At 44.4% G+C, this 16,726-nt stretch overlaps 2 protein-coding genes across 2 annotated transcripts; both read left to right on the forward strand.

The window, feature by feature from the left end:
* The first annotated feature begins 1,120 nt into the window (after window positions 1–1,120).
* LOC110500630 (UDP-glucuronosyltransferase 2C1) lies at window positions 1,121–6,590 on the forward strand. The gene is made up of 3 exons (XM_021578108.3): window positions 1,121–1,535; window positions 4,650–5,685; window positions 5,907–6,590. The coding sequence occupies exons 2-3, from the start codon at window positions 4,658–4,660 to the stop codon at window positions 6,478–6,480; spliced, it is 1,602 nt and encodes a 533-aa protein (XP_021433783.2). The 5' UTR covers window positions 1,121–1,535; window positions 4,650–4,657; the 3' UTR covers window positions 6,481–6,590.
* LOC110500636 (UDP-glucuronosyltransferase 2C1) lies at window positions 1,402–13,746 on the forward strand. The gene is made up of 3 exons (XM_021578120.3): window positions 1,402–1,535; window positions 11,799–12,834; window positions 13,063–13,746. Exons 2-3 carry the CDS (start codon window positions 11,807–11,809, stop codon window positions 13,634–13,636), a joined length of 1,602 nt encoding a protein of 533 aa, XP_021433795.2. The 5' UTR covers window positions 1,402–1,535; window positions 11,799–11,806; the 3' UTR covers window positions 13,637–13,746.
* Window positions 13,747–16,726: the final 2,980 nt, after the last annotated feature.

Consider the following 16,726-nt stretch of genomic DNA (forward strand, 5'->3'; position numbering starts at 1 on the left):
CTCTGTGGGTGAATATTGAGAATGAGACACACACACACAGCAAAATGATTCATAGCTAATCAGAGAAAAAGAGAGAGAATTTGAGAGTTTACGCACTATACTATTATTTTAACGGTGTCACTCACTATTAACAATGCCCCTCTTTTCACTATTAAATAATGGTAAACTATTCTGACTTTTTATTTGGATCGCCGTCACAATCCTTGTCTTACACTATTTGCAATGAAGTATTTTTTTTAATTTTTTTTTGAAAAATAATTTTTATTTTCATTTCACATTCAATTACAAATTTAGTGCATAACGTTGTACATAACATGGATACTATGTGCAAAGTGTGTGCACTGCATTCTGTACCCTCTCTAAGGCATCATTGAGACCGTCCCATGGTAATACAAGGCATAGCACAGTCATGGTCACGTGTCATAATCATTTTTCCCGGGCACTCACCTTTCCTCTACTACTCTTGTGTTTCAACCAAGTTCAACGTGCAATGCGCCTCGGCTATGTTATCTAACAGATTAAGATTATTTTATTGGTCAATTGCAACACAAGGTCAACCCAAATGTTACTTCCGCTTTTAACCCAAGACGCGACAGATTTTTTTTTTTCTCATCGTATCCTGGATTTGAACTGGCAAGTTGCTGGCTTGCCTCTCTAACCGCTTGGCTATCTGCCACCTTACAATTGCTACCAATGGCGAAGAGAGACATTACTTAATGTATGGAACTGATTTTTTATTTTATTTAACTAGGCAAGTCAGTGGTACTGGTTAAGAACAAATTCTTATTTTCAATGACGGCCTAGGAACAGTGGGTTAACTGCCTGTTCAGGGGCAGAACGACAGATTTTGTACCTTGTCAGCTCTGGGATTTGAACTTGCAACCTTTCGGTTACTAGTCCAACGCTCTAACCACTAGGCTACCCTGCCGATATGCATATATGCATGCTTGTTGCAAATTGTGGGACTGAACATTTTCACTTGAGCAAGCGTATGAGTCTCATGCAAAAAAAACACACACACAAAAAAAAAACGGTTGCAGAACTTGTTTGAACTTTGAACATGGTTTATGTTCCAAATGGCACCCTTTCCCCTATATAGTGTACAGCTTTTAACCAGAGCCTTGGTCAGAAGTAGTGCACTATATAGGGAAAAGGGTACAATTTGGGACACAAACCATTTCTAAAGTTCAAACAAGTTCTGGAATGCAGTGTTACACACACCTAATGTATTAGACGACGGTTTAAAAACAGTCCACTTGGTAGGGAATATGGTGCGATTTGCCACTGGTCACACAGAGATTGTGTAACCTCCAGACTCCCCAAGTCGTTTTGCGTTTAACAAGGCACTGTTGTAGTAGTGAGGAGGAACCTAACTTACCTTTATGTCACATGTCTGATACCAACAATCAGAGGACACAACCCTACTGGACTGCCTTTCAGTGAGATGTGAATGAATTTTAAGTAGTTGTCTGGGCAGTTGGACAAACTAACACTGATTTGGATTTTAAAGCTGCTTGTGGACTTGGCTGGCTTTGGTAGGTAATCTATCAGTGAGAACACTGTACATTAAGGGTTTATAAAGGCTTTATTTTTTACGTTAACAATGGTTATTTAAACATTTAGTTTAATTCGTTCAGATAGTTTGTTGGTGGATAGTAAGTTACCGTGCCTTCAGAAAGTATTCATACCCCTTGACTTATTCCACATTTTGCTGTGTTACAGCCTGAACATGTTTTTTGAAATGTTTGCACATTTATTGAAAGGGAAATACAGAAATAACTTATTTACATAAGTATTACATAAGTATTCACACCCACTTTGTAGAAGCACCTTTTGCAGCGATTACAGCTGTGAGTCTTTCTGGGTACATTTCTAAGAGCTTTCCACACCTGGATGGTGCAAAATTCTCCCATTATCTATTTTCTAAATTCTTCAAGCTCTGTCAAATTTCTTGTTGATCATTGCTACATTACCATTTCCAGGTCTTACCATAGATTTTCAAGCAGATTTAAGTCAAAACTGTATCTCGGCCACCCAGGAACATTCATTAGTTTCTTGGTAAGCAATGCAGTGTAGATTTGGTCTAGTGTTTTGGGTTATTGTCCTGCTGAAAGGGGAATTTGTCTCCCAATGTCTGGGAGACATTGGGAGACAAGAAAGATGACTGAACCAGGTTTTCCTTTAGGATTCTGCCTGTGCTTAGTTCTTTTCCGTTTCTTTTTATCCTTAAAAACTCCCTAGTCCTTGCCGATGACAAGCATACCCATAACATGATGCAGCCACCACCATGCTTGAAAATATGAAGAGTGGTACTCGGTGATGTGTTGTGTTGGATTTGCCCCAAACATAACGCTTTGTATTCAGGACATAAAGTTAATTTCTTTGCCACATTTTTTGTGGTTTTACGATAGTATCTTGTTGCAAACAGGATGCATGTTTTAGAATGTGTTTATTCTATACAGGATTCCTTCTTTTCATTCTGTCATTTAGGTTGTATTGTGGAGTAACTACAATGTTGTTGATCCATCCTCACTTTTCTATCCTATCACAGCCATTGAACTGTAACTGTTTTATGGTCACCATTGGCCTCATGTTGAAATCCCTGAGTGGTTTCCTTCCTCTCCGGCAACTGAGTTAGGAAGGACGCCTGTATCTTTGTAGTGACTAGGTGTATTGACACACCATCCAAAATGTAATTCATGAATTCACAATGCTCAAAGGGATATCCATAGTCAGCTTCTAAAAAAAATGTTTTTTTAAGTTATATTTTTTTATAACCCATCTACCAATAGGGGCCCTTCTTTATGAGACATTGGAAAACCTCCCTGGTCTTTGCTGTTGAATCTGTGTTTGAAATTCACTGCCCGACTACACGGACCTTACAGATAATTGTGTGTGTGTGTGTGTGTGGTACAGAGATGAGGTGGTCATTCATAAATCATGTTAAACACTATTATTGCACACAGAGTGAGTCCATGCAATTTATTATGTGACTTGTTTAAGTACTTATTATGCGTGTGTGTAGAGGGGGGAGGGGGCATTCTGTTTGCATCATAAAGGCAATTCATTATGCAAAGATGGAAAGCAAATTGGAAAAATGATATGCGATCTGTGTAACCTGGAGAAATCTAGTCTCTTTGTGCTAAGATACCACTCCTTGTCATGCCAAACAATGACAAGGAGCGCAAGAAGTGGAACGTTTGCACAAAACCGGTTCTGGATTTCTAAGGATGTGTAAGCAATATGAGTTTATCCATGGATGCTACTTCTTAGCCTGGTTCCAGGTCTGTTTGTGCTGCCTTGCCAACTCCTACACTTAGAAAAAGGGTTCCAATAGGATAACCCTTTTTGGACCCCGTGTGGAAAGGGTTCAACATGGAACCCAAAAAGGGTTTTTACCTGGAACCTAAAGTGGTTCTTCAAAGGGTTCTTCTATGGGAACAGCCAAAGAACCCTTTTAGGTTCTAGATATCACCATTTTTTTCCCCTAAGAGTGTATGGTGATTGTCACACCAAACAAACAGACTTGTCAAGACTGTACAAATAGATCTGGGACTAGAAGGCTTTTAATTATTTTTTTTTAAGTGTAACTAGGCAAGTCAGTTAAGAACACATTCTTATTTACAATGACGACCTACCAGAAGGCAAAAGGCCTCCTGTGGGGATGGAGGCTGGGATTAATAATATAGGACATAACACAACGAGAGATACCACAACACTACATAAAGAGAGACCTAAGACAACAACACACCATGGTAGCAACACATGACAACACACCATGGTAGCAACACATGACAACACACCATGGTAGCAACACATGACAACATAGCATGGTAGCAACACAGCTAGCTGTTCCTCCCATCCACAACCCTCTATGCTTCCTAATGTGATCTGCAGCAGTCAGAATATTCTGATTGAACAATGAGGTTGCATAACCATAAACCCTCTCCCAGATCAGACCTGGGTTCAACCACCATTTGAAATCTTTAAAATAATTTAAGCGTTTGCTTTTGGAGTGCCTGTGTAACGGATGTGAAATGGCTAGCTAGTTAGCGGCGCTAAATAGTGTTTCAATCAGTGACGTCACTTGCTCTGAGACCTTGAAGTAGTGGTTCCCCTTGCTCTGCAAGGGCCGCAGATTTGTGGAGCGATGGGTAACGATGCTTTGTGGGTGACTGTTGTTGATGTGTGCAGAGGGTCTCTGGTTCGAGACCGGGTAGGGGCGAGGGGACGGACTAAAGTTTATACTGTTACACCTGGAATGCCAAGTTTGTGCTTTTTGAACTTTTCTACTGGTCCCATTGTCACAGCAAAACTCAATCACAGCTAAACAATTTGAATATGATATCAAATCGTTTTTGAACCCAGGTCTGATTCAAATGTATCAGATATGATCTTGTGCAACTATGAGTCCATCTGAATATGACCCTATTAGATTGGTATGACAGTATACATTAGCTAGGTTACCTAGTAGATTCGTTGAATACCAACCCATTTCGCAACTTTATAAAAAGGGCCAGAGAGACAATTCAATTCTCTGAAACCTATACAATTGTCAGATTTTACAGAATGTGCTACAAACTATAGCTGACAGCTAGTTAATTATTGTGATTGATTGATTGACATCTACTTCCTTGTATCTAATTAAGGTTTCACTATGGACAGAAGGATGTATCAACCAACCCTTATCTCATTGGTCGTATTGCTCTTCACCCTGTCCAATATTGTCTACGGGGGTAAAATATTAATCTACCCAATGGATGGAAGCCACTGGGTCAACATGAGAGTCATCATCGAAGAGTTGCATTCCAAAGGCCATGACATCACAGTGGTGCGAGCGTCAAACAGCTGGTACATCAAGGAGAATTCCCCCCACTACACCACCATTACCATCCCCAACACTGGTGGCTTCGATGAAAACTTCTTTGGTGAATTTATATTAAGTAAACATCTGAAGATTCAAAGGGAGCAGGGGAAAAGTTTTTGGACCGAACTCAAGCTTCAGTCATCAATGAAGGAGACTTTTTTCGAGTTCCACAAGAACATGGCTGAAATGATCACTCGTGTCCTTGAAGACAGAAAGTTGATCCAGTCTCTCCAGGATGCTAAGTTTGATTTGGTTCTGACAGATCCTGGGATTGGTGGAGGGACGATCTTAGCCCGTGTCCTCCACCTTCCTCTGGTTTACAATGTCAGATGGACCATTCAAGGTGAAGCTCATTTGGTCATCGCCCCGTCGCCTCTCTCTTACGTCCCATACACACCCACAGAGTTGACAGACAAGATGACCTTCCTCCAGAGAGTCACCAACGTCTTAGCTTACATACTCGGGAGTTACACATTGGCATCTATCACAGAACCCAACTACAAACCGATAGTCCAGCGTTACTTTGGCCCTGACGTCGATTATAACGCATTCTTCCAGGAAGCAGATATCTGGCTCATGAGAAGCGATTTTGTCTTTGAATTTCCGAAACCCACCATGCCGAATATGGTCTACATTGGTGGGTTCCAGTGTAAGCCCTCCAAGCCTCTTCCACAGGACCTGGAGGAGTTTGTTCAGAGTTCCAGCGAGCATGGGGTTGTCATGATGACTCTGGGGACTTTGGTGGCAGAGCTTCCTGAAGATATCGCAGATGAAATCGCTGCCGCGTTCGCTCAGCTGCCTCAGAAGGTCATCTGGAGGTATGGATGGATGGATAGATCCTTTAATTAATTAATTAATTGGACAAATTATGAGTAAAAATGTAGCCAATTTTCCAAAAACGATAAGGCCTGGTCCTGGACTAAAAAACTATTTCAAATGTTATTATCCAGTGAGCATGCTTTTAGTCCAGGACTTTATCTGGGCCAAGACTTAAAAACAAAAGTGTCAGATTTCCATGTATATCCACTGTGGTTCTCAGGTATACCGGACAGAGACCCTCTACCCTGGGTAACAACACCCTACTGGTGGACTGGCTTCCCCAGAACAACCTCCTAGGACACCCCAAGACTCGGGCCTTCGTTGCCCATGGAGGAACCAACGGTGTCCAGGAGGCCATCTACCACGGCGTCCCGGTAGTCGGCCTCCCTCTCGCCTTCGACCAGTCCGACAACCTCTCCAAGTTGAAGGAGAGGGGGGCAGCTAACACGGTGGATATCGTCACAATGGACAGAAATGTGTTTCTGGAGGCTTTGAAGGCTGTGCTGCATGAACCGTCCTACAGGGAGAACATGCAGAGGTTGTCCAGACTGCACAGAGACCAACCCATTAAACCACTGGACAAGGCAGTGTTCTGGATCGAGTTTGTTATGAGACATAAAGGAGCTCGTCACCTGAGGACAGAGTCCTATAAGATGTCCTGGATAGTATACCACTCGGTTGATGTGATAGCGACTTTGCTGATGTGTGGGTTGCTTGTAACGCTGGTTTGCCTGGCAGGCGTAAGATGTGTTTGGCGTAAGGTGTTTTGCAGGAACAAAGTGAAAAGTGAATGATAATGTGTTTTGAGATGTGAATATTAAAATATTATCTTATCATTGCTCAATCAGCAATTTATCAATAACATTTACATTTGATCAATAAAACATTGTTTTAGGGTATGTGATACCTTTGTCATTCAAATTTGTTTTTTAAATGGGTATGGATTTAAACAATCTATGCAGTATACTCAGGGGACGGGGGAAGAGATCACGATGACTTTATCATGTCCATTTACGATTGGTTGTAATGTAAGATATTTAAACAACATTAAAGTGGCCTTATTTAAAGTGGCATTGTATGAAGTGACTAGTCATCCATATGTTAATGCAGCCAGTGATTGGGTCTCAGTGTAGGCAGCAGCCTCTCTGAGTTAATGATTGCTGTTTAGCAGTTTGATGGCCTTGAGATAGAAGCTGTTCTTCTCGGTCCCAGCTTTGACGCAGCTGTACTGACCTCGCCTTCTGGATTGGAGCGGTGTGAACAGGCAGTGGCTTGGGTTGTTGTCCTTGATGATCTTTTAGGCCTTCCTGTGACATCGGGTGCTGTAGGTGTCATGGAGGGCAGGTAGTTTGCCCCCATTGATACGTTGTGCAGACCTCATCACCCTCTGGAGAGCCTTGCGGTGCAGTTACCGTATCAGGCTGTGATACAGCCTGACAGGATGCTCTCGATTATGCGTCTGTAAAAGTTTGTCAGGGTTTTGGGTGACAAGCCAGATTTTTTCAGCCTCCAGAGGTTGAAGAGGCGCTGTTGTGCCTTCTTCACCACACTGTCTATTTGGGTGGACCATTTCACTTTGTCTGTGATGTGTATGCCGAGGAACTTAAAACTTTCCACCTGCTGTACCTTTGATGTGGATAGGGGGGTGCTCCCTCTGCTGGTTCCTGAAGTCCATGATCATCTCCTTTGTTTGGTTGACGTTAAGTGAGAGGTTGTTTTCCTGACACCACACTCCGTGTGCCCTTGCTTCCTCCCTGTAGGCTGTCTCGTCGTTGTTGGTAATCAAGCCCACTACTGTTGTGTCATCTGCAAACTTGATGATTGAGTTGGAGGCGTGCATGGCCACGCAGCCGTGGGTGAACAGGGAATACAGGAGGTGGCTGAGCACGCACCCTTGTGGGGCCCCACCTGGGGGCGGCCCATCAGAAAGTCCAGGACCCAATTGCACAGGGCGGGGTTGAGACCCAGGGAGGGTACTATGGTTTTGAATACTGACCTGTAGTCAATGAATAGCATTCTTACATAGTTATTAATTTTGTCCAGATGGAATAGGTCAGTGTGATGGTGATTGCGTCCTCTGTGGACCTGTTGGGGTGGTATGCAATCTGAAGCGGGTCTAGGGTGGCCGGTAAGGTGGAGGTGATATGATCCATGACTATTCTAAAAGCACTTCACGATGACAGAAGTGAGGGCTACGGGGCGGTAGTCATTTAGTTCAGTTATCTTTGCCTTCTTGGGTACAGGAACAATGGTAGCCATCTTGAAGCATGTGGGGTCAACAGACTGGGATAGGGAGTGATTGAATATGTCTGTAAACACACCAGCCAGCTGGTCTGCACATGCTCTGAGGACACGGCTAGGGATGCCGTCTGGGCCAGCAGCCTTGCGAGGTTTTTACTCACGTCGGCCACGGAGAAGGAGAGGAGTTGCCCAGTCCTTGTTAGCGGGCTAGGGATGCCGTCTGGGCAAGCAGCCTTGCGAGGGTTAACTCTTTTAAATGTTTTACTCACGTCGGCCATGGAGAAGGAGAGGGGGGGGGGGGTGCGCAGTCCTTGTTAGCGGACTGCGATGTTGGCACTGTATTATCCTCAAAGCGGGCAAAGAAGGTATTTAGTTTGTCTGGAAGTGTGACGTCGGTGTCCGTGACGTGGTTGGTTTTCTTTTTGTAGTCTGTGATTTCCTGTAGACCCTGCCACATACGTCTCGTGCCTGACCCATTGAATTGCGACTCCACCTTGTCCCTGTACTGGCATTTCTCTTGTTTGATTGCCTTGCGGAGGGAATAACTACACAGTTTATATTCAGCCATATTCCCAGACCTATTTCCATTGTTAAATGCGGTGGTTCACACTTTCAGTTTTTCGCAAATGCCGCCATCCATCCACGGTTTCTGGTTAGGGTAGGTTTTAATAGTCACAGTCGGTACAACATCTCCAATGCACTTCTTTATAAACTCACTCACGAGTCAGCGTATAGGTTGATGTTGTTCTCTGAGGCTGACCAGAACATATTCCAACATGATCTAAACAATCTTGAAGCTTGGCTTCCGATTGGTCAGACCAGCGTTGACTGGTTCTCGTCACTGGTACATCCTGTTTGAGTTTATGCCTATAAAACAGTAGGGGCAAGATGGCGTCGTGGTCGGATTTGTCGAAGGGAGGGCGGGGGAGGGCTTTATATGCAAGTTATATATATGGAAGTTATAGTAGCAGTGATCCAGTGTATTAGTGCAATCAATATGATGATGGAATTTAGGTAGCCTTGTTCTCAAATTTGCTTTGTTAAAATCCCCAGCTACAATAAATGCACCCTCAGGATATATGATTTCCTGTTTAAAGTCCAGTGAAGTCCCTTTAGGGCCGTCTTGTCTGCTTGATGGGGAATGTAAACAGCTGTGACTATAACTGACGAGAATTCTCTTGGTAGGTAAAATGGCCGGCATTTGATTGTAAGGAATTCTAGTTTGGGTGAGCAGAAGGACTTGAGTTCCTGTATGTTATGATTACACCATGAGTCGTTAATCATGAAGCATACACTCTTCCCCAAGAGGTGTTCACCTCTGTCGGCGCGATGCATGGAGAAGCCCGGTGGCTGAACCGATTCCGACTACATGTCCCGAGAGTGCCATGTTTCTGTGAAACAGAGAATATTACAATCTCTGATGTCTCTCTGGAAGGCAACCCTTGCTCGAATTTTGTCTACCTTCTTGTCAAGAGACTGGACGTTGGCAAGAAGTATACTCGGGAGAGGTGGGCGATGTGAACGTCTACGGAGTCTGACCAGGAGGCTGCTTTGTCTGCCCCTTCTGCGGCGCTGTTATTTTGGATTGGCTTCTGGAATTAGATCCATTGCCCTGGGTGATGGTTTGAACAAAGGATCCGCTTCGGGAAAGTCGTATTCCTAGTCGTAATGATGGTATATGATGGTATATCCATTAGTTGTTCCCGGCTGTATGTAATAAGACTTAATATTTCCTGGTGTAACAATGTAAGATATAACCAGGGTTGGGGTCTGTCCAGTAACCAGGGTCGGGGTCAGTTCAGTAACCAGGGTTGGGGTCAGTACAGTAACCAGGATTGGGGTCAGTCAAGTAACCAGGATTGGGGTCAGTCAAGTAACCAGGATTGGGGTCAGTCAAGTAACCAGGATTGGGGTCAGTCAAGTAACCAGGATTGGGGTCAGTCCTGTAACCAGGATTGGGGTCAGTCCAGTAACCAGGATTGGTGTCAGTCCAGTAACCAGGGTCAGTCCAGTAACCAGGGTCAGTCCAGTAACCAGCATTGGGGTCAGTCCAGTAACCAGCATTGGGGTCAGTCCAGTAACCAGGATTGGGGTCAGTCCAGTAACCAGCATTGGGATCAGTCCTGTAACCAGGATTGGGGTCAGTCCAGTAACCAGGATTGGGGTCAGTCCAGTAACCAGCATCGGGGTCAGTCCAGTAACCAGGATTGGGGTCAGCCCCGTAGCTAGGATTGGGGTCAGTCCTGTAACCAGGATTGGGGTCAGTCCAGTAACCAGGATTGGGGTCAGTCCAGTAACCATGATTGGGGTCAATCCAGTAACCAGGATTGGGGTCAGTCCTGTAACCAGGATTGGTGTTGATTCCATTCTGAAAGTAAACTGAATTAGCAGATTCACTTCATTTATTTTCAATAGGAATTTCACACTAAACAAAAATATAAACGCAACATACATTTCGGAAGATTTTACTGAGTTACAGTTCATATAAGGAAATCAGTCAATTGAAATATAAATCTATGTATTTCACATGGCTGGGAATACAGATATGCATATGTTGGTCACAGATACTGTACCTTAAAATAAAGTTAGGGGCATGGATCAGAAAGCCAGTCATTATGTCTGGTGAGTATGTCGGCCATGGAAGAACTGGGCCCTTTTCAGCTTCCAGGAATTGTGTACAGATCCTTGTGACATGGGGCAGTGCATTATCATGCTGAAACATGAGATGATGGTGGAGGATGAATTGCGCGACAATGAGTCTCAATCTCTTCAAGGTATCTCTGTGCATTCAAAATTGCCATCGATAAAATGGAATTATGTTCGTTGTCCGTAGCTTATGCCTGCCCATACCATAACCCCACCTCACCATGGGGCTCTCTGTTCACAATGTTGACATCAGCAAACTGCTCGCCCATACAGTTGAACCCGGGATTCATCCGTTAAGAGCACACTTCTCCAGCGTGCCAGTGGCCATCGAAGTTGAGCATTTGCCCACTGAAGTCGATTACGACACCGAACTGCAGTCAGGTCATGACCCTGGTGAGGATGACGAGCACGCAGATGAGCTTCCCTGAGACGGTTTCTGAACCTCTGTGGAAAGGGTTCAACATGGAACCCAAAAGGGTTTTTACCTGGAACCTAAAGTGGTTCTTCAAAGGGTTCTTCTATGGGAACAGCCAAAGAACCCTTTTAGGTTCTAGATATGACCTTTTTTTTCTAAGACTGTATGGTGATTGTCACACCAAACAAACAGACTTGTCAAGACTGTACAAATAGATCTGGGACTAGAAGGCTTTTCATTTTTTTTTTATGTTACTAGGCAAGTCAGTTAAGAACACATTCTTATTTACAATGACGACCAGTCAGAATATTCTCATTGAACAATGAGGTTGCATAACCATAAACCCTCTCCCAGATCAGACCTGTGTTCAACCACGATTTGAAATCTTTTAAATAATTTAAGCGTTTGCTTAACGCTTAAATCATTCCAGTGCCTTAAATGCCAGGTTTGTGCTTTTTGTACGTTTCTACTGGTCCCATTGTCATAGCTAAACTATTTGAAAATGATATCAAATCGTTTTTGAACCCAGGTCTGATTCAGATGTATCAGATATGATCTTGTGCAACTATGAGTCCATCTGAATATGACCCTATTAGATTGGTATGACAGTATACATTAGCTAGGTTACCTAGTAGATTCGTTGAATACCAACCCATTTCGCAACTTTATAAAAAGGGCCAGAGAGACAATTCAATTCTCTGATTCCTATACAATTGTCAGATGTTACAGAATGTGCTAAAAACTATAGCTGACAGCTAGTTAATTATTGTGATTGATTGATTGACATCTACTTCCTTGTATCTAATTAAGGTTTCACCATGGACGGAAGGATGTATCAACCAACCCTTATCTCATTGGTCGTATTGCTCTTCACCCTGTCCAATATTGTCTACGGGGGTAAAATATTAATCTACCCAATGGATGGAAGCCACTGGGTCAACATGAGAGTCATCATCGAAGAGTTGCATTCCAAAGGCCATGACATCACAGTGGTGCGAGCGTCAAACAGCTGGTACATCAAGGAGAATTCCCCCCACTACACCACCATTACCATCCCCAACACTGGTGGCTTCGATGAAAACTTCTTTGGTGAATTTATATTAAGTAAACATCTGAAGATTCAAAGGGAGCAGGGGAAAAGTTTTTGGACCGAACTCAAGCTTCAGTCATCAATGAAGGAGACTTTTTTCGAGTTCCACAAGAACATGGCTGAAATGATCACTCGTGTCCTTGAAGACAGAAAGTTGATCCAGTCTCTCCAGGATGCTAAGTTTGATTTGGTTCTGACAGATCCTGGGATTGGTGGAGGGACGATCTTAGCCCGCGTCCTCCACCTTCCTCTGGTTTACAATGTCAGATGGACCATTCAAGGTGAAGCTCATTTGGTCATCGCCCCGTCGCCTCTCTCTTACGTCCCATACACAGCCACAGAGTTGACAGACAAGATGACCTTCCTCCAGAGAGTCACCAATGTCTTAGCTTACATACTCGGGAGTTACACATTGACATCTATCACAGAACCCAACTACAAACCGATAGTCCAGCGTTACTTTGGCCCTGACGTCGATTACAACGCATTCTTCCAGGAAGCAGATATCTGGCTCATGAGAAGCGATTTTGTCTTTGAATTTCCGAAACCCACCATGCCGAATATGGTCTACATTGGTGGGTTCCAGTGTAAGCCCTCCAAGCCTCTTCCACAGGACCTGGAGGAGTTTGTTCAGAGTTCCAGCGAGCATGGGGTTGTCATGATGACTCTGGGGACTTTGGTGGCAGAGCTTCCTGAAGATATCGCAGATGAAATCGCTGCCGCGTTCGCTCAGCTGCCTCAGAAGGTCATCTGGAGGTATGGATGGATGGATAGATCCTTTAATTAATTGATTGGACAAATTATGAGTAAAAATGGAGCCAGTTTTCCAAAAACAATAAGGCCTGGTCCTGGACTAAAAAACTATTTCAAATGTTATTCTCCATTGAGCATGCTTTTAGTCCAGGACTTTATCTGGGCCAAGACTTAAAAACAAAAGTGTCAGATTTCCATGTATATCCACTGTGGTTCTCTTGTGGTTCTCAGGTATACTGGACAGAGACCCTCTACCCTGGGTAAAAACACCCTACTGGTGGACTGGCTTCCCCAGAACGACCTCCTAGGACACCCCAAGACCCGGGCCTTCGTAGCCCATGGAGGAACCAACGGTGTCCAGGAGGCCATCTACCACGGCGTCCCGGTAGTCGGCCTCCCTCTCGCCTTCGACCAGTCCGACAACCTCTCCAAGTTGAAGGAGAGGGGGGCAGCTAACACGGTGGATATCGTCACAATGGACAGAAATGTGTTTCTGGAGTCTTTGAAGGCTGTGCTGCATGAACCGTCCTACAGGGAGAACATGCAGAGGTTGTCCAGACTGCACAGAGACCAACCCATTAAACCACTGGACAAGGCAGTGTTCTGGATCGAGTTTGTTATGAGACATAAAGGAGCTCGTCACCTGAGGACAGAGTCCTATAAGATGTCCTGGATAGTATACCACTCGGTTGATGTGATAGCGACTTTGCTGATGTGTGGGTTGCTTGTAACGCTGGTTTGCCTGGCAGGCGTAAGATGTGTTTGGCGTAAGGTGTTTTGCAGGAACAAAGTGAAAAGTGAATGATAATGTGTTTTGAGATGTGAATATTAAAATAATATCTTATCATTGCTCAATCAGCAATTTATCAATAACATTTACATTTGATCAATAAAACATTGTTTTAGGGTATGTGATACCTTTGTCATTCAAATGTGTTTTTTAAATGGGTATGGATTTAAACAATCTATGCAGTATACTCAGGAGACGGGGGAAGAGATCACGATGACTTTATCATGTCCATTTACGATTGGCCCGAAATTCTGCCACCGGTAAATAGGAAGTCATCTTCTGTCAGGATCATTGTAATCATATGGCTGCTGCAGAGGTAATGGACAATCCATTTATTTTTTACCCAACATTGTAGAATCAGTAATACTATAAATCAAATTTTATTTGGTCACATACACATGGTTAGCAGATGCTAATGCGAGTGTAGCGAAATGCTTGTGCTTCTAGTTCCGATTGTAGTAATATCTAACAAGTAATCTAACAACAACTACCTAATACAGGCAAATCTAAAAGGGTTGAATGAGAATATGTACATATGTACATCCATATGGAGGAGCGAGGGCCGAGCGGCATAGGCAAGGTGCAGTAGATGGTATAAAATACAGTATATACATATATGAGTAATGTAAGATATTTAAACAACATTAAAGTGGCCTTATTTAAAGCGGCATTGTATGAAGTGACTAGTCATCCATATGTTAATGCAGCAGGTGATTGGGTCTCAGTGTAGGCAGCAGCCTCTCTGAGTTAATGATTGCTGTTTAGCAGTTTGATGGCCTTGAGATAGAAGCTGTTCTTCTCGGTCCCAGCTTTGACGCAGCTGTACTGACCTCGCCTTCTGGATTGGAGCGGTGTGAACAGGCAGTGGCTTGGGTTGTTGTCCTTGATGATCTTTTAGGCCTTCCTGTGACATCGGGTGCTGTAGGTGTCATGGAGGGCAGGTAGTTTGCCCCCGTTGATACGTTGTGCAGACCTCATCACCCTCTGGAGAGCCTTGTGGTTTAGGGCAGTGCAGTTACCGAATCAGGCTGACATACAGCCTGACAGGATGCTCTCGATTATGCATCTGTAAAAGTTTGTCCGAGTTTTGGGTGACAAGCCAGATTTTTTCAGCCTCCAGAGGTTGAAGAGGCGCTGTTGTGCCTTCTTCACCACACTGTCTATGTGGGTGGACCATTTCACTTTGTTTGTGATGTGTATGCCGATGAACTTAAAACTTTCCACCTGCTGTACCTTTGATGTGGATAGGGGGGTGCTCCCTCTGCTGGTTCCTGAAGTCCATGATCATCTCCTTTGTTTGGTTGACGTTAAGTGAGAGGTTGTTTTCCTGACACCACACTCCGTGTGCCCTTGCTTCTTCCCTGTAGGCTGTCTCGTCGTTGTTGGTAATCAAGCCCACTGCTGGTGTGTCATCTGCAAACTTGATGATTGAGTTGGAGGCGTGCATTGCCACGCAGTCGTGGGTGAACAGGGAATACAGGAGGGGGCTGAGCACGCACCCTTTTGGGGCCCCACCTGGGGGCGGCCCGTCAGAAAGTCCAGGACCCAATTGCACAGGGCGGGGTTGAGACCCAGGGCCTCCAGCTTGATGATGAGCTTGGAGGGTACTATGGTTTTGAATACTGACCTGTAGTCAATGAATAGCATTCTTACATAGTTATTCATTTTGTCCAGATGGAATAGGTCAGTGTGATGGTGATTGCGTCCTCTGTGGACCTGTTGGGGCAGTATGCAAACTGAAGCGGGTCTAGGGTGGCCGGTAAGGTGGAGGTGATATGATCCTTGACTACTCTAAAAGCACTTCACGATGACAGAAGTGAGGGCTACGGGGCGGTAGTCATTTAGTTCAGTTATCTTTGCCTTCTTGGGTACAGGAACAATGGTAGCCATCTTGAAGCATGTGGGGACAACAGACTGGGATAGGGAGCGATTGAATATGTCTGTAAACACACCAGCCAGCTGGTCTGCACATGCTCTGAGGACACGGCTAGGGATGCCGTCTGGGCCAGTAGCCTTGCGAGGTTTTTACTCACGTTACTCACAGACATCAATGATAATAACCAGGAGCCGGTTTCCCAGACTCAGATTAAGCCTTGTTCTTGATTTAAAAAAATATACATATCTCAATGCCATTTCTCCATTGAAAGTGTCTTTTAGTCGAGGACAAGGCTTAATCTGGGTCTAGGAAACTGACCTCAGTGTATTTTCTCACCTGAGACTCCACAAATAATTATTGAGAGTGCACTATGAGCCCCTGCAGCATGCCGTCGTCATGGCAGAGGCTCAACCCACTTCTGAGGAGCTGCCTTGTCAACAATCACAAACCTACCGCTCCAGTCAGTCAAGTACTGTCCATCCAGGATCAGTCAGACGATGGAGGGGAACCAGCCTGGAGATGGACACCGTCCTGGGGCAGCCGCCCAGGTCTTACCTGCAGTCCTGGATGATTAGCATCAGCATAAAGACCATGATGGCAGGAATCAGGAAAGAAGGCGGAGGAAAACAGTCCAATCCATTTGGGGGTCGCAGGGACACTCGATCTCTAGCTTCTTCAAGCCTATCAGGACGAAGCCGAAGCCACATTGGGGGCTTTTGCCAAATTCACTCTTCAGTCAGGAGAGCCATTGTTGGCTCCTTCCCATACTAGATGACACCACATAAAGTGTGAACAGAGACTAAGAAGTCGGAGAATTGGAACACTTTTGAACATGCAGACATGCAGATGTTCCAGTGATGCATGGTTCACACTGGTTCACACTGGTTCACACTGGTTCACACTGGTTTTGTGGGAAGGCTATTCCCCTCAAGGCACAGAGAACACTAATTAGTTGACATCAAAGGAAGGTGTAGCTGCTATGGCTGGGTCTATATGACCTATTGACCCTGTGGGGCTGACAGACATGGTGTCCATGGTATCCAGGGAGATGAAGGGTGCTGTAGGGAAACTGGAGGGAAACATAAGTCCCAAAACATACCATTTAAAATGTCGCAGGAGGAAATGGCAGCAGTTTTACGGGCGCGCAACCAATTGTACTATTATGTGGGGGGTTTTCGCGTTATTTGTAACTTATTTTGTACGGAATGTTTTTGCAAACGTATCTTGCG

Source organism: Oncorhynchus mykiss, chromosome 2 (assembly GCF_057628025.1).
Source record: "Oncorhynchus mykiss isolate SJ-2025 chromosome 2, ASM5762802v1, whole genome shotgun sequence".
Taxonomy (NCBI): Eukaryota; Metazoa; Chordata; class Actinopteri; order Salmoniformes; family Salmonidae; genus Oncorhynchus; species Oncorhynchus mykiss.

Excerpts from the sequence above, each read along its gene's own strand:
- LOC110500630 (XM_021578108.3), top strand. The coding sequence starts at position 4,658 with ATGGACAGAAGGATGTATCAACCAACCCTTATCTCATTGGTCGTATTG. Across the intron at positions 5,686-5,906 it reads CCTCAGAAGGTCATCTGGAG|GTATACCGGACAGAGACCCT; the intron begins GTATGGATGGAT and ends TGTGGTTCTCAG.
- LOC110500636 (XM_021578120.3), top strand. The coding sequence starts at position 11,807 with ATGGACGGAAGGATGTATCAACCAACCCTTATCTCATTGGTCGTATTG. Across the intron at positions 12,835-13,062 it reads CCTCAGAAGGTCATCTGGAG|GTATACTGGACAGAGACCCT; the intron begins GTATGGATGGAT and ends TGTGGTTCTCAG.